At 45.4% G+C, this 21910-nt stretch overlaps 1 protein-coding gene across 1 annotated transcript in view; it reads left to right on the forward strand.

Moving 5' to 3' along the window:
• HYDIN (HYDIN axonemal central pair apparatus protein) overlaps nucleotides 1-21910 on the forward strand; it is a 103825-nt gene that overhangs the window by 62362 nt on the left and 19553 nt on the right. The window contains 16 exon segments of the mRNA XM_024979009.2: nucleotides 66-217; nucleotides 329-518; nucleotides 1626-1728; nucleotides 1954-2229; nucleotides 3959-4101; nucleotides 5101-5319; nucleotides 8329-8489; nucleotides 10686-10783; nucleotides 11574-11781; nucleotides 13127-13339; nucleotides 14082-14220; nucleotides 15251-15416; nucleotides 17845-17992; nucleotides 18675-18882; nucleotides 19412-19633; nucleotides 20107-20276. Of these exon segments, the coding sequence (XP_024834777.2) occupies nucleotides 66-217; nucleotides 329-518; nucleotides 1626-1728; nucleotides 1954-2229; nucleotides 3959-4101; nucleotides 5101-5319; nucleotides 8329-8489; nucleotides 10686-10783; nucleotides 11574-11781; nucleotides 13127-13339; nucleotides 14082-14220; nucleotides 15251-15416; nucleotides 17845-17992; nucleotides 18675-18882; nucleotides 19412-19633; nucleotides 20107-20276 (2816 nt within the window).

Genomic DNA, 21910 nt, shown 5'->3' on the forward strand with positions numbered 1-21910 from the left:
CAGCAAGCCCTGTGCAAACATAGAGTAGTATACACACCAGTCCCTGCTCCCCTTCCCCTTTCCAGGTCTTTGCCCGCATCACGGACATCTTTGAAGTGGAACCCAACAAGATGTGTGTTGCTAGCCGCTCACACGCCTTTGCCACAGTGTCCTTCACCCCACAGACCATGCAGACCTACCAGTGCATCTTTGAGGCCACCTTGGATGGCTTGCCCAGGTACCAGCTACCCAGGTCCCCTCCTCCAGCAGGGCTGCAGGCCATGCTGTCTGTGGAATGTCCTTCCTGCCTTGCTAGGCTGACAGGCCTCTATCTTCCCGTTCCCTGCAGCACCCTGGCCAAGAACCGAAGCCTTGTGTTTGATATCGTTGGAGAGGGGAACCTCCCTCGGGTGACCGTTGTGCGGCCAGTTCTCTACAACCAGTATGGAAACCTCTTACTTCTCTTTAAGAGGCTTCTGCTTGGTCATTCAGAGACACTGCCTCTTATCCTCAAGAACAGCGGTGCCATCCCCGCCAAGGTACTGCTGGAGGGTGAGCATGGGGTGAAAAGGGAGAGTCTTCTAGAAGCGAGACTTTTGATGTTGGGGTCTCTGCCATCCCTAACTTGTGAGGACTTCTTTCATGTTCCTCATACGGGAACGTGGGTAAGACATGGGGCGTGCAGAGGGAACCGGGGTTGGTCTGATTACTGGGACACTGATGCATGGCACACTGGAAATGATGGTGCAAGGCGGTGAGCAGCGATATACACCAGGCTGAATGAATAGAATTATGGGTGTTCTGAGTGTCTTTATTTTTTCACTTTTTTTTTTTCCTGTAATGAACACTGCATTTGCAATAAAGAAAAAAAAATGAAAGAAACTTCATCAGGGGTGAGAGATATATCATCTGAAGGGACTTTGGGTTCAGCACTTAAGTTTTTATTTTACAAAAAAGGTGATAAATCATGTAAGTATTATTCAAAGAACTGTAGGACTTTTGAAAATGACCTACTCCTATCTAGAAGATACTGGTTTTTAGGAACTCACATTCATGCAAGTCCTCATAAAGTGATGAATATTTATTTCCATTTTATTTTTGTTGTTGCATTAGTTGCTTAGTTGTGTCCAACTCTTTGAGACCCCCATGGACTGCAGCCCACCAGGCTCCACTGTCCATGGAATTGTCCAGGCAAGAATACTGGAGTGGGTAGCCTTTCCCTTCTCCAGGGGATCTTCTCAACCCAGGGATTGAGCCTGGGTCTCCTGTATCACGGGCAGATTCTTCATCATCTGAGCCACCAGGAAAGCTGTCGTTCCCGCTTTATTAGTCTAATTTATATTTTACAACTGATTTGTCAATAACAGAGGGCTTGGCAGCCCCATTTTAACACTACATAGCTGGGTGTTCCAGAAAGTCCCCATACCCTCTGGACCTCTGCTTCCTTATTTGAATAGCAAGAGCCGAGCTAAAATTTCTATTTCTCCTTTCCAGGTCTAATATTTATTATCTCTCTCAATAAGAAACTCAAAACAGTGAGGCCTAGGCACAATGATCTGGGGTTAAGAGGGGTACTTCCCCAACTCAGTTCCGAATGCATGAGCAACCTATAAGCTTCATGCTCCGTCTTGTCTTCCTTCTGCCAGCTGCATGTTGACCTACAGGACCAACTAGGAGTCTTCTCCCTGAAAGGGAAGCCTTCTACCTCCTACATCTACATCACAGAGGAAAACAAACCACAAGCAAAAGGTAAGTAGGGTGAGTATAGCTTCTGGAGAGTGACAGGTGCCAGTAGCTGTTTTGTTAGGAATTAATGTGTACTCAGCCTGAGTCAGATGCTCAGCCTTGTCACCAACGGCCTCTCTAGGCAAGACTCCTTCCCACACAAGGGCCGCTTTCCCTTGAGTCCAGGTCTTTACAGATACATATTCCTTTAAATTGACTCTACATCATGTTTCTCACTTCTCATTGCAGCAAAGAAAGCTCACACAGCTTCCCTGGTTGTTCCTCCTGGAGAAGTAGCTGAATTTGATGTTGTTTTCCACTCCAAGAAAGTCGGGAGAATGGCAGGCACCCTTCACTTGTCAGTGATCAACAACCAGTACGAGGATACAGTCATCCACATTGCGGGAGAGGGCTATGAGGATGACATCACCTTGGACAACATCCACGGGCTGGTGGCTTCCTCCAGCCAGGAGTCCTCAGATATCTCTGAGGCCAATGAGGAAAGCACCATGGAAGACTTGGCAGGTGAGAGAAGCAGCAATGACGTGTTGACGACTGTTGGCCCTTGGGTCATTTTTATCATTTTATTTTTTAAGATTTTTTTTGATGTGGACTATTTTTAAAGTCTATATTGAATTTATTACAACATTGCCTCTGTTTTATTTTTTGACCACGAGGTGTGTGGGATCTTAGTTCCCTGACCAGGGATCGAACCCTCAACCCCTATATTGAAAGGCGAAGTCTCAACCACTGGACCACCAAGGAAGTCCCTCTTGGGTCATTTTAAATAAGAACGAAATTTAAATAACAGATTGGCCAGCTTCCTGGGAGTTCAGGGTGGCATCTCCTCCTTATTACTGTTTGCTCCCTCACGCCTGGCTCAGTCACCGCATCCTCCATGTTTTCCCTCAAGGGACATTTGTTGAGCATCAGTGTGCATGCACCTGGACTTCCAGAGAATAATTAATGAGAGAGTCTACCCCACAGGGAGCTTTTTCTGTGAGCTCAGATTCCAATTTAGTTAGTTAATAAGTGAAATTTAAATTCCAGATTAGCTAAGAAGTGAAAGCGTGTATCTCTGGAGTTTTCCCTGTCTGTATTTTCGAGCTGGCTTGTGTTGGTATTGTCTGTTTCATCTGTATCATGTGTCCTAGACATTCTAAAGGAAATGGTCTGCTGGTTGAATTAGAGAACGTGTAAGTCTGTGCTTCCCCTAGACTGTCCCTTGCAGCCTCACTACTAAACATGCTGTCAGGACCTACAGCATCGGCATCACCTGGGACTCACTGGAAATGGGAGTTTCAGACTCACCGCAGCACCTCAGACCTGTTGAATGAGAATTTGCTGTTTAACAAGATCCCTCAGTGATCTGTGTGTGTGTTAGAGCTGAAGACGTGCTGCTCTGTATTCTGTCAGGCACCACTGCTGCATTTGGTTAACTGTATTCATTGGGCAGGAGAAAATGTACTTCATCATTATTATCTAAAAGCATCCATCAAAACCTTGACTGTGTGGCCGACCGCTGTGAAGTGAGTTATAAACACAGTCTCACAGTTTTTCTAGGAGCTTAATTCCAGTCCCAGAATGTAGCATCAGGCAGTCCTTACAGCAGGGGTTAAAATCAGTGCTCCTCATGTATCTGGTGTTTTCACCTCTGTTTGCAGCTACAGGGTAGCATCTCTCTTATCAGGGGTCAAGTGGGAGCCAGCCATGAACCCTAGTTCAGAAATCAGATTCCATTTACTTCTAATAGGGTTATCAGGTTTGGAAAATCAGAATACAGCAGTCCCCATTAAATTTGAATTTTAGATATTAAACTTGAATTTTAGGTAAACCATATATAACTTTGAGTATATTTATGTCCCCAAATTTTGCCCCGGACATTACTTATACTAAAAAGTACTCGTCATTTATTTGTAATTCAAATTCAGCAGGGACTCCTGCATTCTGCATGGCAGTTCCAAGCCTTAATACTACTCTTTCAGCGAACAGAGTTGAGGGGGTGGTTGTGTTTTCCTTTGTACAGATGGAGGTGAGGGCCAGGATGGGTGGGTGGATGGAAGGATGGTAAATAGTTGCTCCCGTAGGAGAGAAAGCGTGCTGCCAAGGGACTCCAGGGTTTCCCGGATGACTGTCCGAGGAGGGTAGGGTTGCATGAGAGTGAGGTGCAGTGTCTTTCAAGTACTGGCTCCTCAGGGGAAGCGAGCCTGCAGAAACAAGGGGGGACTCACTGCCCCCTGCTTCTGTCCCCTAGCTGCTCTGATGAATCACATCCAGTTCGGGGACTGCCACATTGGAACCAGCTATAATGTGAGCTTCACCATCACTAATCACAGCCAAGCGAATGTGATACGGTTTGAATGGCCGCTTTTGGCTACTGTTTCTTTCTCCCCACAGGTAAGTGAAGGACAGTCCTTGTTTTCCACACTCTGTTAGGCCTACACCAACCCTGACTTGATTGTTGACCCATGTATCCCACAGATACATGGGATGGGGTGGATGTGTCCCTCACTCACACTTGGTATCAGAAGTATCCCCTCTGGCCTAAGAAAAGAGAGTGAGGTCTGCCAAGTCGATGGCTAGGCCGATGTTGAGAAATTCCATGATGAAATAGTGTTACTATGATGAAAATAGTGTTGACCTTGTGGACTCCTGAAAAGGTCCCAGGGTCTCCCAAGGGTCACTAGATCACACTTGACAACTGCTAAGGTACTATGTACATCTGTCCAAAATTTGTATGGATCATATGATTAAGAAGTACAGATGGTTAAGAGTATGGTATCTGGCACCATCCTACCTGGGTCTGAATCCAGATATTCTAATATTAATGGTATGACCTTGAGGAACTTACCAGTTTCCTTGCCTATAAAATAGGGGTTATAGCTGCACATCTATAGAGTTGTCATGGGGGTTCGTAGAATTTTGTAAAGGTTTAGAATAGTACCTGAAGCATGTAACAGTTTGATAATATTAGTTCCTCATGTTTTGTTTTTATTTCTCATAGTATTGCATTGTATGAATATTTATTTTTTTATTGGAGTATAATTGCTTTGCAGTGTTGTATTAGTTACTGCTGTACAATGAAGTGACTCAGCTATGTGTCTACTTATATCCCTTCCCTCTTGAGTTTCCCTCCCGCCCTACTCCCACCCCTCTTAAGTCATCGCAGAGCACTGGGCTGAGCTCTCTGTGCTATATAGCTAGCTGCTCTTGCTTTTATGCTTTTATGTTCTATTTCTAAGAACCTCATGTACATATTTAAGATGATCTACATGTATGTTCTTGAATGATGCATTTTTGCCAGGACTTTGGCTCTACACCTAGAATGGCACCATCAGGCATGAAGAGTCCTCAAGATTGAACTCCCCCAAATACTAATACAAGGCTCTTCCACAGATGGGCCACCTCCACCCTGGCTGTGCCAAGGACGTAGTGGTGACCATGAAGTCAGACGTGCCCATCAACCTGAAGAAGATGGGGGTCAAGTGCAAGGTCTCCAAGATCATGTTTCCGCTCCCTGCAGACCAAGTGCCTGACTGGGATGACCGCATGCGGACGGTCAAGTGGGTGGACGTGCCCAGAAACACTCCCGGGACTTTCACTACAAAACGAAAAGTGAGTAGGAGCACCAAGCCCCTAGTCTGGCCAGGCCTGCCACGCTTAGATGCCTACTGCCGTCCTGTTCAGTGTCTCATCATTTCGTTCTTTCATGGAAGAAAGAAACCGTCCCCAGTCACCTGACCTGGGGTTCCAAAGCGGCAAACTGAACTTCCAAGCATGCCTCCTGCCATCCTCACCACACATACCACACAAACCACTCAGCTTCATTAGCAGAGCTTTCATGTAAGTCTCGGTATCTAGTTTCTAGCTGAGCAAGCCCCCCACCTTTTTCTATATCAGAACCTCACGACTAGTCTTTTAGCTGCTTCCTTTTTCCCTCAGTGTCCAGAATTAGGTTAATCTCTTGTTTGGTCCATGCATGCCACTCCTTTAATTATTCCTTAGTTGGTTTCTTTTTAATAAAATAATAAACAGAGATGAACCCACACCCAACACAGGAATATAACCAGGATTACCTGTGTGCTTCTTAGCCATTCCTTCCCACCATCTGAGAGGTGGTCACTATCCCAGGATCTTGTTTGCTCATTCCCTTGATTTTTGTTTTTAGTTCTTTTTTAAATTAACCTATGTGTTCTGCGTATTGTTTCAGTGTGGTTTAGAACTTTATTTTTTATAGGTTATTGGATGTGGTCATCTGAGTTGCTGCGTTTGGCTGTAGCACACCCATGTCACTGCTATGTAGAATTACATTATTATTTACCCATTCTTCTTTTGAAGATTACTTAAGGTTTGCTACTGTGGACAGTATTTCTGTGAGCATTATAGTTCAGGTCACATGTTCTTCATTTGCAAGAGTTTATATTCCTAAACTGAGTCACGGGAAGTGGAAATGCTGAGCCATAGGGTATGTGAAAGCTCAGCTTTCCAAGATAATGTCCAAGTGTTTCCAGAGAAGCTCTCTGCTAGCAGGAGTAAAAATTGGCACAGCCCATTTTGGACAACACAGGCATTATCTTGGAAAAACATGATATTAGTTATTTTAGTTTTGATAAGCTCTTTTGTTCCTGTGGTGGTGGTTTATGGTTTAGTCGCTAAGTCGTGTCCGACTCTTTGTGACCCCATAGACTGTAGCCCACCAGCCTCCTCTGTCCATGGGATTTTCCAGGCAAGAATACTGGAGTGGATTGCCATTTCCTTCTCCAGGGGATCTTCCCAACCCAGGAATCGAACCCAGGTCTCCTGCATTGCAGGCAGATTCTTTACCAACTGAGCTATGAGGGAAACATCCTCACCATATTTATCACTTATTTTTTCACTTTCTTTAGTGTATCTTTTCATGATTATCTCCATACTGTTTTGTTCTAAAGTATTTTGATTATTCTTGGCCCTTTATTTTTCTAAATAATTTTTGAATCCATTTAAACAAGTACTGTGAAAACCCTGATGGAAACCTGATTGGAATTGGATTGTATCTATAAATCAGTTTAAGAAAAATTGATCATTTTATAACATTAATTCATCAAGGTATATCTCTCTTTCAATATCAATATCAGTTCAGTCACTCAGTCGTGTCTGATTCTTTGTGACCCCATGAACCGCAGCACACCAGGCCTCCCTGTCCATCACCAACTGCCGGAGTCTACCCAAACGCATGTCTGTTGAGTCGGTGATGCCATCCAACCATCTCATCCTGTCGTCCCCTTGTTCTCCTGCCCTCAACCTTTCCCAGCATCAGGCTCTTTTCAAATGAGTCAGCTCTTCGCATCAGGTGGACAAAGTATTGGAGTTTCAGCTTCAACATCAGTCCTTCCAATGAACACCCAGGACTGATCTCCTTTAGGATGGACTGGTTGGATCTCCTTGCAGTCCAAGGGACTCTCAAGAGTCTTCTCCAACATCACAGTTCAAAAGCATCAATTCTTCGGTGCTCAGCCTTCTTCGCAGTCCAACTCTCACATCCATACGTGACCACAGGAAAAACCATAGCCATGACTAGACGGACCTTTGTTGACAAAGTAATGTCTCTGCTTTTGAATATGCTGTCTAGGTTGGTCATAACTTTCCTCCCAAGGAGTAAGCGTCTTTTAATTTCATGGCTGCAGTCACCATCTGCAGTGATTTTGGAGCCCGCTGCCCATACAAAACAGTGAAAGTGAAAGTCGCTCTTTAGGTCTTTTTAAAGATTTTTTTTTTTTTTTTTTTTTGGCTACTGCTCAGTTTCTTTAATATTAATAAGACTCTTTAGGATTTTTTAAATTTGTTTTGAGTCCTTTTCTTAATATTTATTTATTTGGCTGCATTGGGTCTTAGCTGTATCACGCAGGCTCTTTGTTATGGGATCTATTGTTGCACCGTGAGGGCTTCTCTCTAGTTGTGGTGTGTAGGCTTTAGTTGCCTGTGGCATGTGGGACCTTAGTTCCCTGACGAGGGATCGAACCTGCATCCCTTGCATTGCAAGTGGATTCTTAACCACTGGGCCACCAGGGAAGTCCCTTGAGTCTGTTTTATTAAATTATTTTTCTAGGAATTTTCCCTTCAACTAAGTTTTCATATGTATCTTCATAAAATTATTCATAATATTTTTTATCATGTTTAAGTATCTGTAGGGTAGACAGTGATGTCTCCTTTTTCATTTGATATTAGTTATTTTTATTCTGTCTTTCTTTTATTCTTCTTGATCATTCTCACCAGAGTTTTTCTTAATCTTTTCAAATAAACAGCTTTTAGTTTCACTGATCCTCTCTGTTTTAGATTTATTTTCTGTTTTATTAATATCTGTTCCTATCTTTATGATTCCTTTTTTTTTAACCCTTTTTGGAGTGTATCTGACCCCAAAACTCATGCCTGTGCAGTCGTGATGCTCTCAGTAATTTTGTGTTATTCAGTTTCTTCCTTTCCCGTTTATGAGTCGTTTTAGGTTTGACCTCATCAGGTATCCTGGAACTTGGGTTTGTGGGCTGGTGCTCGCTTGCATGGGTAGGATGAAGCACTGTCTCATCTCCCCATCATTCCTATGAGGCAGCTGGCTCTGCATCACTGAGGACATGGCTGTCTTTGTTGCAGGTGATAGAGACTGATCCCGAGCCGGCTTACTCAGTCCTAGAAGAGAACTATCGAGAACTGCAGCTGCAAATCAGTGCCCACGTGAATTTCGCCTCATATAAGTGCCAGACTACCGATGTGCACTTTAAGGAAACCCTGGTTTACCAGACTCGAGTGTTTGAGTGAGTCATCAGAAGCCTCCTGACCCTCTTAGAGCAGTCCTTTCATTCCATCATTCACTCACTCAAACATTTATTCCGTGTCCACGACAGCACAGACCAGACATAACGTCTGTGTAGCACACACCAGAGGGTCTTTGTAGGTCCAATGAAACACTCAGACCCACAAAACTATTCAAGTTCACACTTGAAATCAAGATGTAGACTTGATTCAGCTTCAGTGGGAACAGTCCTTGCAATGGTCCATATCACCACCCAAAAACTATTCTTATTGCCCAACCCCCTGCCCCAAGTGACAGCTCAGACAGTATCCATGTTGGTAGGCAAAAGGTTCATCTTAGCAACAGAAGCCAACATTTCTCACAAGCACTCCATGGCTATAGCTTCCAGCATTCCTGCAAGTCACTACACTCAGAGAACCCCAGTGCTATGGCTTCTCTCCAGGTATCATGATTTCTCCCAGCCCCGACACAAGTTAGCAATCAAGGGTCATTTTTACTGTAAACAAAGTTGTCTCATAATATAGATGATATTTCTCTCTTATCAGGCTTCCAGGGACACAGAACTCAAAAACTAATTCAAAGTCAAAACTGTACTTAGAAGGAGAAGGGGTTATGTTAACCCTTTATTCACACTCAGTTGGTACAAGGATGCATGGGTCCTGCTCTCAAAGAGCTCACAGTGGGTGTTGGGGGAAAGGGTGAAAATGGTTGAATTGATGGTTACAGTCCAGTGTTCTTGGTTTGCAATAAGCATCCCAAAAGCAGACCAAGATATGGGGAGAGACAAGTGTCTGGGAAGGCTTCCTAAAGTGGTGGACCAGCTGAACTTCAGAGGACAAATAAGAGGTGGCCAGGTGAAGTGAGAAAAAGGGCCTTCAGGCAGAGAGAAGGCCTGTGACTCTTCTTTGAGAATTACAAACACAAAAGTGTAAACCACTGACATTTCTATTTTGTAAAAATTGGTAATTAATTGTTCAACTCATTATGCACTTTGGCCCTTAATGTATCCTCTCAAATTATTATAGAACCAAAAGCTAGGAGACAGGAAGTGGGATCTTCTGCTGGTGGCCATTTCACCTACCATGGGGATCACCAAACTCTGGCCCATGGCCCAAACTGAGCAGCTGCTTATTTTTGTAGATACAGTTATGCTGTATGTTGTGTGGGCACACAGTCATGCTTGTTTGTCTATTATTATCCAAGGCTGCTTCCCCAGCAAAGGGAGCAGCTACTGTGGAGACCTCTGGCTCATGATGCCCAAAACCTTTACAGAAATGTTTGTTCTGTAAACCCTGGGCCTAAACCAAGAGTGTTTCTACTGGAAGTATCCTGTGCCGCTGAGATTTCTCCCCTTCATAAAAATTTGCTTTAGCCTAAAGACCAGTGCTCATAAATTCACACAAGCCCCTGAGGCCAAAACACTTGACTTCATGCACAACTGCATGGTCTACCTGGACTGGATATCGGGAATCTAACCCTTCAGCCCCTCCCTTGGACCTATCCCCCCTGCCCCCGAGTCCCAGCTCCCACTTCTCCCCTAAAACTCGGAAGAATGTGTGTGTTTTTCTCTCACTTGCACAACCATTTCCTTGAATCATCCCCTTGTGACTGTCTGTGATCACGTTTAACAGTGACTCCAGAAAAAGCTTCTGTCTCCCAGTTCTTACCACAGAGCAGGAAAACTTGAGGCAAGACGAGGATTCGCTAATTCAGAATCTGAGACAAGTCAGTAACTCAGCCAGTGAAGACGCCTCAGGCGGAGGTCAAATGATTTCTGACCGTGAGGACATTGTTTCTGGGGGAAAGTAATTCCGGAAGGTAGAGGCCTTAGAGTTTGCACCCGAGGGAGATACTGTCTTATGAATGGATTTTGTTTCCTCTCCCGTGGGAATTTTTCAGGATGACCACGATGCAGGCTGAGAGCTCAAGGCACAGTGTGCAGGGGTACGCAAGACAAATGAAGAGCTAAACATCTGGATTCTTTGGCTTGTAATAGCTATGTATATATTTTTGTGTTTTAGAAGGAACTATAATTTTAAATCACATGCTTGATTTCAAATAAAATTGCCTTTGACTAAACATTTAGGAAACAAAGTGACTTGACTTTAAAAAAAAGTTAATGGCACAGATGATGTGCAGACAGGACAAAAACTGTCTTCAACATGTTTCTCACATCCGTTCCCTGATCTGTTTGCAGGTTTGAACTGATTAATTCAGGAAAAGTGCAGCTGGAATTCAACTGGATCTCAGAAGAGACAGCAAAGGCTGTCAGCTTTGCCATGCCAGACAACCAAGGTAAGTGAGCTGACAGGTAAAACCCAGGGCTTGAGCTGGGTCCCCAATTAGTAGAAGAGTCTGGTTCACGGAGAAGCAAGCACTGCTCCAACCGCCCCCTTGGCAGCAAAGAAGCAGAGCAGAGGCCCCCTAGCGTCTGCAGAGCCAAAGGGGCCCAAGAAACTCCAGAACTGAACTCTGCCTCCTTGGGCCCCACAAAGCTGGTACCCCCTCTCACAGATCCCTCGGAGTCTTTTCTTTTAGATCTTAACCTTCTAGAAATCACAGACTCTTGGAGAAGCTGATGAAATCTGTGAACTGACTCCCCAGGAAAACACACACCCATGCCCAATTTGCAGTTGGTACATGTGAAGAGAACCCAACCCTTGGTGGGCAAATGTCCAATACTACTCTTTCAGTTTGGAAATTCCCATGGACTCTTTCCAGTGGACTCTTTTTCATGGACACTCCAGATTGTGAACCCCTGCTTTAAAGCAATGATTCTCCAAAAAATTATTTCACAGCCCATTATTCTTAAGGCAGATGACCCACAGACATCTACTTGACCCATACCCTTGAGTAAAAAGGAAAAACACTTGAAAACCTGATGTAATTAATAGAAGTATTTTTCATGAATCTCCTGTGAGACACAGCTAATTCCTTACCTGTGGGGCCCAAAGTCAAGTATACTGGCTAGGAGAGGTGAGCCCACAGACCCCGTAGAGGGTGCCTAAGGCCCTATATGTGGGCTGCCATCACCGCCCCCCCACTGCAAATGCAGAACATCACTGGCCCTCTTATCTGCCCCCAGGTTTCTCCCAAAAAGACCAGCTTAGCCAGGCCACGCTGCACACGCTCAGCACGGTGGACAGTGCCCTGGACCACTGGAACGAAACTTCCCTGCCACCCTTCTCTGTGGAGCCCATCTCGGGTATCGTGCCAGTGGGGAAGACTCAGAAGCTCAAAGTAAAATTCTCCCCACTGGAAGTTGGAGACTTCGAGAGCAATCTTTTCTGCCAGTAAGGAGACTCTCTCCTAACCCCTCTTCTGTCCCACCACGACCACCATTCTTTCACCCCAGCCCCATCTAGAGCCCCACACTACCACATTTCCCTCTGGAGAACGGGAGGAGTCTGGTCTTTTGTATTGTTCATCCACCCTCTGTGGACCCTGCCTCCTGCCCACCTGCCCCTTCCCAGCTACACACAGGATTCCACTGGGGCCACAGAATGGTGGGCAGCCAGCTGGGCCCCAGTCCTGGGCAAGCATGGCCTTGGAAAAGCTTTCTTTACCTCTTCTGAGGCTCAGTTTCCTCCTATGTAAAATGCAAATAACAGTACCCACTCTGTAGAGTTGTGAAAACGAAATGAGCTAATTCAAGTGAAGAGCTTAGAACAGTGCCCGGCGCACAGTAAGTACAGTTAAGCATCCGGTGGTGGTGGTGACGGAGGAGGCGGGCCTGGAACATAGGAAGAGAGGAGCACATGGAGTCTAGGTCAGGTAAAGGAGAGCTGATCCAATAATATCTGGCAATGAAAGTCCCTGGGGGCTCCACGGAGGACACCTGCCTTAGAGGAAGTCTGTGACCCGTGGCATGGGGTGGCAGAGACCTACGTGAACCATAAGACCTGTGGAAAGCATGCAGTCACACCTGCAGAGACCCTTCCCACACCTGGGCCCCCTGAGCTCAGTGCTGGGGATAGAGGTCTGCTCACATCTCGTTCACCTTCTCCAAGGAGCTCAGGGTAGTTTTTTGTTTTGTTTTCTTAAGGATGCCTGGGTCCTTTTTCCTATCCCATTAGATGCCAATGAAAGAGCCCAGAGGGAAAGACTCTGTGCTGACTTTATAGCAGGGAGGTTTTCTCACCATTGGTAAAGGAAGTTAACTTGAGGCCAAAATAAGGCAAGCTGTTGTTCAGTCACTCGGTCGTGTCCGACTCTTTGCGACCCCATGGATTGCAGCACGCTAGGCTTCCCTGTCCTTTACCATCTCCTGGAGCTTGCTCAAACTCATGTCCATCGAGTTGGTGATGCCATCCAACCATCTCGTCCTCTGTTGACCCCTTCTCCTGCCTTCAATCTTTCCCAGCATCAGGGTCTTTTCTGAGGCACCCAGAAGGAACCAGAATTCAGGCTCCCTGTACTCAGCCCATGCATGTATTTATCCCTGTCACGATTAATTAGTGAATACCTACTATGTATCATGTACGCCTCAAGGCACTGCGGTTTTGTTGTCAACCAGACAGACCCATTCTCTGTGCTCATGGAGCTCACATTCTCGTGGGTGTCATATCCATTTCCAGCCATGAAAGCAAGAACTGATTAAAGAGTTAAAAATAGATCAAAATAACCTTATTCTCTCAGGATTCCTAACCTGCCACCCGGAGAGCATGGCCCAGTCCTGTCAGCCAAAGGGCGGAGCTCCCTGCCCATCTGCCATTTTGACCTGAAAGATTCAGACTACATCATTGGTCATCGGCGCAACCCAGACCTCCGAGGGCCTAGTGGTGGGGCTCTGGATCCAAACACCCGGGTGATTGAGTTCACCAGCGTGGGCATAGGAGGGAAGAATCTCCGGTGAGTGGTGTGGGTTTGCACTGCTAAGTCGCTTCAGTCGTTTCCGACTCTGTACGACCCCATAGACAGCAGCCCACCAGGTTCTGCCATCCCTGTGATTCTCCAGGCAAGAATACTGGAGTGGGCTGCCATTTCCTTCTCCAATGCATAAAAGTGAAAAATGAAAGTGAAGTCGCTCAGTCATGTCCAACTCTTAGCGACCCCATGGACTGCAACCTACCAGGCTCCTCCGTCCATGGGATTTTCCAGGCAAGAGTACTGGAGTGGGGTGCCATTGCCTTCTCCTGGGTTTGTACTAGTTGAGTTCATATCAGTTCATCTTTCTAAAAACCCGGAGGTAAAAATTCAGAGAGGCAAGCTAGACTGACAGCTAGAAGCACGCTTGCTATCCTAGGGGTTGACTTGAGAGAATTTTTCCAGTGAGGAAGTGGATTTCTGTCTCCTTAGTTTTGACACTCAGGAAATTTGAAAGACATAAAGCATGATCCCTGACCACCACCTAGACCACAGAGGATCACTGGGACAGAAGGGCCCTTGGTGGTGTTATTACTCCAAAGTCCAGAACTAGAGCCACACGTGGGACCCCCAAGTGAGATGCGGTTTTTGTTTCTACATAACGAAGTGGCCAAAACAGTTCTGATCCCCACATAAGGGGACTGTGCTAGGGAATAGTCTAGAAAGGTTTCTCTTAATCCGCAAGCCCCTCTCTCACTCTCTGCTGTCTCTTCTTCCCCTTGGGCAGGACCTTTACAATACTAAACCCGACCAGTAGCGCCTACGCCTTCTCCTGGGTCTCTGAAGAAATTGAAAGTCTCCAGAACCCTCCAGCCTTCACGTGCCTTACAGAGAAGGGCCTCATCCTCCCTGAAAAGAAAGCTGAGGTATGTGTGAATGGGGACCGCTCGACCCAGGGCTTTATTCATCCCATCCACCTCGGCAGAGCAGGTGTGCTGCAGAGCGTGGGTAGAGTTAGGGAGAGCGGCCTGAGGCTGTGTCCGTCGACAAGTGTTTCTAGGGTGGTTACTGTGTGTTAGCCAGTCCTCGTGAACAGGACAAAGCTGAGCCATCTTGGTTGGCCGTGGAGAGACAGAAGTTTTAAAAATTGATATTTCAAAAGCAAGGACAAGAGAGCTGGACACCAGTGCCTGGGGACTCTAGGACTCATGCAGTAGCAAGGAGCCGAGTTATTTTTGTCCAGGGACTGACAGCCGTGAGAGAACAGAGATGTATCTTTACTTGGTCAGGCCAAAGGGCAAAAGAGAACAGCAGAGTCATGTCCCACGATTTAATCCTAATGTCTACACAGTGATTTAGAGCAGAGGGTCAGATTTAAAGAAATACAATCTTGCTGGCCAAAGCAGCTCTGTGGGCCCTGTGTCCTATAAATTCTACAGAGAATATTAGGGGCAGAAATAAATCCATGAGACAAAGATTACGAATTGAGATGCCTTCAGAAAGATCATAAAAATGGAGAGCACAGGCCAAGGGTCAATGACAGGGAATGGTGGGCACCAGGGTTGACTGGCCACAGTGCTTCTCTGGGGACAAATCACCACACACAGCAGTGAGCCCAGGGTTGCCAGTTCTCCCGAACTTTTCAGGAAAATTCCGAATTCTACCTGAATCTTTCCATTTTTACATGCTATCCCAAGACATGGCAGCCTAGCCAGCAGAGCCTTAGAAATAGAAATGAGCGAGGCAGATGCCCTTAGAAATACTTGGTGGACTGGGCACACAGACATGGATGTTACTGGTACAGCCAAACTTACGTGCCCTTACAAAGACAGGGGAGAGGAAGTGATGACCTGGTAATGTCACCTGGCACAGCCCCAGGGCTGGCATGCCTTTAAGGTACGTGGGGCGAACACACGGAAGCGCCTCTAACCACCATGCTCCAAACTGTCTTCTTAGGTCGTCTTCCAGTTCACACCTTCCCATCTGGACATCTCGGAGGCATTCTGGACTTTCTTAATCCCCGAGCACAACATTACAGTCCCTTTCCTGCTGGTAGGCAAAGCCACTGACCCTCTCATCAATTTGGACAAGTCACATATCAACTTCAGTTGTCTCCTCATTGGTAAGGCTGCCCCGATGGTTTGTATATTTTAGAGTTGGCATGACCTGTGGGGGAGGGGTGTTCCCCCTAGCAGGGGAACTCTTCCTGGTATCTTGTAGAAGCATGTCAGAGGGCCTCTTTTTGCTATTCACAGGGCCACAGAATATTTAACCTCTCAATCTAATTTCCATCAAGTGTCTTCTAAACCCACACACTAATAACCTAAGAACATTGAGGGAGCTTGCTACAGAGCCTACTTGGAAGATTCCCTTGGGGTCTGGATTGACTAGTTTATCCCCAGAGCCCCATATTAGCCCCATCCTACTTGCATGTGCCCCCAGACTGTGGCCCACAGTGGTCACACCCCTCTGCCATCCTTTCACACTCTTGCCCAGTTCAGCAAATATTGTTGAGCCCCATATGGGAGCCAGGCACTCTTCTGTGAGCTGGGAATGCAGAGGACAAAGCCCATGTCCTGATCTTCATGATGGTTACATTCTAGTAGCAGGAAGCAGGCGACCAAGAAATAAGAAGGTGAAATATGTAGCAGGTCAGGTGTGGATAAGTGTTCCAAAGAATAAAATAGAGTCGGGGGAAAAGGAGTGCCAGCGGGCAGTGGGAAGGTGACATTTGGGCAGAGACTTGAAATAAAGGAAATGATGGACAAGTCCCCCTATAATACTGTGACGCTGTCACATGGATGTGATGGTGTGTGTGTGTGTGTGTGTGTGTGTGTGAGAAGTACAACCCAAGTCAGAGGATTTGTTTTAGTAATTCATTAGGCTAGTTATAAAAGTAGAATTCTTTATAAGTCAATCAATGTGGTGTTGTATAAGGAAAAATATAATAATCACTGCCCGCCTCCCTCATTTTTCCCTTTCCATCAGAGGAAACCATTGTGAACAGTGTGGTGTGTATTATTTCCGTACATTTCTTACACTGATACATATAACAGATAGGAGGAGATTGTGGCATTTAATCAGGTTTTGAACAAGTAAGTGGGCAATGTAGCATAAGAATAATAAGAAGACAATTTAAGAATGCAACGGTGGTGCATTTCAATATAATTATTACATCACCAGATTAAAGAAGAACCAGGTATTGGCATATACCAAAGAGTCATTGCCAAAAATTCAGCAGACATTCTCAACAAAAACTCTAGTAGTAAAATAGGAATAGAGGGGAAAAAACTTGAATAAAGATTAACCAAAATCAAGAGGCAAATATTACCTGGTAATAAACCACTGAAGTCACTTCAGTTAAAGTCAGGAATTAGGCAAGAATGGTCACTGTCACTGTCATTATTGGACACTTGGTTAGTGATTTTAGCAAGTACAATAAAATAAGAAAATTAAATAATTGGCATAAACATTGGGAAAAAAGAGACAAAATTGTCTCATTATGCTATTGCTAATGACAGCATACACAGATAAGCTCAAGAGACTCTAGAGAAAAGCAAACAAACTTCTAGGATCAGCAGGATAATTTAGGAAGTGGCTGTTTGCAAGTCGTATGCAAAAATCAATGGTTTCTCTTTCTTTTAGCAATAAGCACCTAGAAACAAACAGAAAATTCCGTTCAATACTGATATGACCTATATAATAGCTAGGGATAAATGTAACAAGAAAAGCACAGGACCTATATGAATAAAACTATAAAATGTTATTAAAATGCCCTCAAGCAAAATCTGAACATTTGTCCATTCTCCCAAAAATTAAATACAAATTTAATCAAGTTCTCAATAAAATCCCAGCTAGTGTTGTCTAAGAAAATACAGGATGCACAGTTTAATTTGAATTTCAGATAACAAGGAATGATTGTTTAGTATAAATATGTCCCATGCAATATTTGGGACATACTTATACTAAAAAAAATTGTTTACTAAACCTGGCAACCTTAATCCTAAAGGATTGAGTTAAGGGCAGAATTTGGTAAAGTGATTCTAAAGTTTATGTAGAAAAATAAATGCTCCACAGTAGTCAAGGAAAGTAAGAAAAAGGAAACTAGTGGTAAGAGACACGTTGGTCAGGGCCCTGTCAGGACACCCATGACACACCTGAAATTTAATTCAAGTGAGTCCGACGCACAGATGATTCATAGAGATATGGCAGAGCAGAGGGGCCTACAAACCCCCATTAACAAAAGCAGGAAGGCATTGAGTCTAAAGGAGCAAGCAGGATCCCAGGAGAGCTACAACCCAGGCTGAGTGGCCACCTACGAGGAGCAGACAGTTGATGGGGTACAGTTTTAGAAGGAAGAGCTGGAGCGCCTTGAGAGGAAGAACACTTGTAGAGTAAAAAGAAGGAAGAGAGGTAGCCAAAGGCTGAGGAGCTTGGCAGAGGGAAGAAAAGAAGCTGGAGAATCCCTTCTAAGCAGGCTTCCTCTCGCCTGCTGAGGTGCGCCAGGAGCAGGCACGAGGCCTCCTCTGAGGGTAGTGTTTCCTCCTCAGGCCGGGAAGCCAGGGAGACTGTGAAGATCATCAACAAGGAGGAGCAGGAGTTCCATTTTGCCTTCCAGGACACCTCCCGGTATTCTGAAGCTTTCAGCAACAGCCTGGTTGTATGTCCCATGGAAGGCTGGGTCCCCCCACTGTCCAGGTAAAGAAAGGAAGCCCCTAGGACTGCCCTTGCCCAATGGCAGGGGTCTCAGGCCTACGAGCCGGGAGAATCAGGTTCCTTTAGAGTGCCCCGTCTCTGAAGTCTCTCCCAACTCTAAAATTTGGAGCTTCCCAGTTGAAGCTAGTGGTAAAGAACCCACTTGCCAGTTTAGGAGACAGAAGAGATGTGGGTTTGATCCCTGGGTCAAGAAGATCTCCTGGAGGAGGGCATGGCAACCCTTTCCAGTATTCTTGCCTGGAGAATCCCATAGACAGAGGAGCCTGGCGGGCTATAGTCCATAGCGTCACAAAGAGTCAGATACTACTGAAGCAACTTAGCAGAGTGTCCCATCTCTGAAGTCTCTGCCAACTCTAAAATTGAGATTGCAGTTCCATCTCTGTCCTGCTTATCCCCTGTTGATAATTTTCATGATGAGTCGTAGAACACTGAGAACTTTAAGCACTTTTTCTCAGTATTTTCTTATGTTTATATTCTTCTCCACACTGTCCACTGTGTTTGTGAATCCCTAAAGCAGTGGCCTGCCGTGCCTGGAAAATTCACCCTGATTTGGAGTTAGGCTGCCTTCCCCTCCTAGTGCATGTTGATCCATGGGGCTTATCTTCTTCAGCTTCTTTAACAGATTGGTCTAGTTACCCAATCTGCTGTCGTCTTCCCCAACCAGGTTCCCAATTGATATTTTCTTCACACCGAAGAAAGAAGGAGATGTGAACTTTAATTTGATCTGCAATGTGAAAAAGAAAGCCCACCCTCTGACCTTAAATGTCAAGGCTGAGGGCTACTCTGTGAACGTGGAGGTCAAATGCAAGGACAGGAACGGCTCCGTCACTCTCCTGACTCCCAACCAGACTACCATTGTCAACTTCTATGAGGTAAAGGTGTGAGAGGGCCCTGCTCTCTCTGCTTCCACACTGGCTGGGAAAAGCAGTGCATGCGAGCATTCGATGAAGCTCTGTTTCAAATGCCAAGGAGATCAGGAGAACAGAAACAAACCAGCAGCAGCTCCAAACCCAGACTGTGTATGGCTCTGATGTGAAAAGAAAGCTTTTCACGTGATATGATAAGAAAGCTTTTCTTATTTTACTTTTCAGGGGGCAGAGAGATGGTAGGGAAGGGGAAGAATGCTTATCTTAAACATACAGGAAGGAGGTTTTGCTACCTCCTAAGTGATCTCTAAGAATTCAGCTGTCATCTTCCTCTTCAGATAGGAAGGACTCCAGCACTTTGTAGCTCCTGCTGGACTCTGGCTGCATTATGCTAATGATACTCACTCAGCTCACTAACACCATGGGTTGTCGCTGCTTCCCAAAGGGTATTTCCCCCAACACGTTACATACCCTGACTCCAAAGAAGGGAACCATGGTTTGCACTCACTCAACATACAGCTCTGTTCTCCCTCAGGTGGAATTGAATGAGTGTGTCCAGTGTGAATTCAGCTTTATCAACACTGGAAAGTTCAACTTCAGCTTCCAGGCGGAGCTGTCTGGCCCCAGATCCCTGCTGCAGTACTTGGAATTTTCACCCACCGACGGCAGTGTGGACGTGGGGCAGAGTGCACACGCCTCCCTGTCTTTCCGGCCATTAAAGAAATGTGTCTTGAAGGGTCTGGAACTCAAAATCAAGGTGAGGCATTTAACATTGTCCGACACTGAACGCACTCATGGCATTCTGTCTTGAGAACTGTGTCCGATGTCCACCCTTAGCTGCAAGGCAGGATGGGAAGTCAAGCATGTTTCCCAGGCAAGTTGGCAGCCAATCGGAGTCCTGCTAATGAGGAAGCCCCAGGAAGCAGATGTTGGGTGGAAACTGACAGGTCTCTGCATACCCCTCTGCCTTTGAGCTGAATTATTGCTGCAATGATTCAAGAGCCAATGTGGAGCCTGGTTGCAGAATCATCCACCTTGGTTTCCTTAAAGAAACTTAGAGCCTGAATCAGAATCTCTGAATCAGAATCTCTGTAGAGATTCTGCACATGGAGTCCTGGGACCTGAATTCTTTTAAAGCACCTGACTGCTTCCCTCCTTCACCTGAGGGTGTAAGGGCCCTTTTCTCTCACTTCTCCCTGTCATCTCTACTGGACATTCTCTCCCCGACAGATCAGCCACGGTCCAACATTTACATGCACCATCTCAGGCTTTGCTGTGAGCCCAGCTGTCCATTTCTCCTTCACCAGCTACAACTTTGGCACCTGCTTCATCTACCAAGCTGGCATGCCCCCATACAAGCAAACCCTGCTTGTCACAAACAAGGAGGAGACAGCTATGAGGTAAGCAGACTTCCCAGAGCTTCCAGATGATTCTGCCACTCCTGCGGGTCCTACAGCCTCCACACAGCTGAGGTCCTGCCAAGACAGAGAAAAGATTATAAGAGAGCCTCTAGCACAGATGGGCATGAATCCTGAGTATCTTTTCCTCACTTCTAATACTGATATTTGGATAGCCATGAACTACTCTGCTTAAAAAAAAAAAAAATCCTCTTCTGGAAGTGAGGAGGACAATGCCAGGTGACCTGACAAGAGGCTTGATGACTTGCTTTTATTTTCCCCACATAATAAATGTGGGAACTCAGATTTGGAGAGTTAAAAAGTTAATTTCTTGGGCGAGTGACCTGGCAATAAAAGGCAGATCTATACTGAGCTTTGGAGAAGGCAATGGCAACCCACTCCAGTGTTCTTGCCTGGAGATTCCCAGGGATGGGGGAGCCTGGTGGGCTGCCGTCTATGGGGTCGCACAGAGTCGGACACGACTGAAGTGACTTAGCAGCAGCAGCAGCATACTGAGCCTTAGCCCTCTGATTCAAATCCAGCCTCTCTGTACCATCCCTGTGTCGAATGTTCCAATCCAGATTTCTGGGCCCTATTCCAGACCTAACAAAACAGAATCTCCAGAGACAGGCCCAGAGACCTGTGTTTATTAAAAGTTCTCTAGATCAGTGTGCTGCAATTGAACTGAAACTTCAGTTTCAGAAAAATTGTCTATCTGCAGTGTCCAATATGGCGGCCTGTAGCTACATGTGGTTATGGAGCCCTTGAAATGTGCCTAACGCCACCAAGGAACAGGATTTTTTATTTTAATTAATTTTAATTTAATAGCCACATGTCTAGTGGCTACCATATCAAATATCAAATAGCACAGGTTCAAATCCCAGTTCTTCCCTAGCTGTGTGACCTCAAGAAATTTTTTTTGCCTTTTTTTTTTTAAATTAATTTTTATTGGAGCATAGTTGTTTTACAATGTTGTATTGGTTTCTGCTGTATAGCAAAGTAAATCAACTGTATGTGTACATACATCCCCTCTGTTTTGGATTTCCTCCCCATTCAGATCCCTGCAGAGCATTTAATGTAGCTCCTTGTGCTATACGGAAGGTTCTCATTGGTTACGTTTTATATATAGTAGTGTGTATATGTCCATCTCAATCTCCCAGTTCATCCCACCCACCCTTTCCTCCTTTGGTATCCATACATTTGTTCTCCACATTTGTGTCTCTATTTCCACTTTGCAAAAAATGTTCATCAGCATCATTTTTCTAGATTCCACATATAATATATGATTTTTTTTTCTCTTTCTGTATGACAGTCTCTAGGTCCATCCACATTTCTGCAAAGGGCACAGTTTCGTTCCTTTTTATGACTGAGTAATATCCCATTGTACCTATGTACCACATCTTCTCTATCCGTCCCTCTGTTGATGGGCATTTAGGTTGCTTCCAGGTCCTAGCTATTGTACCTAGTGCTGCTGTGAACGTTGGGGTTCCTCTGTCTATTTGTGTTTTTTTAAGTCCTTATTGAATTTTTCACAGTATTGCTTCTGTTTTATGTTTCGGTTTTTTGGCCATGAGAAATGTGGGGTCTTAGCTCCCTGGCCATTAATGAAGTCTGCACCCCCTGCACTGGAAGGCGAA

The sequence above is a fragment of the Bos taurus genome, chromosome 18 (genome assembly GCF_002263795.3).
Source record: "Bos taurus isolate L1 Dominette 01449 registration number 42190680 breed Hereford chromosome 18, ARS-UCD2.0, whole genome shotgun sequence".
Classification (NCBI taxonomy): Eukaryota; Metazoa; Chordata; class Mammalia; order Artiodactyla; family Bovidae; genus Bos; species Bos taurus.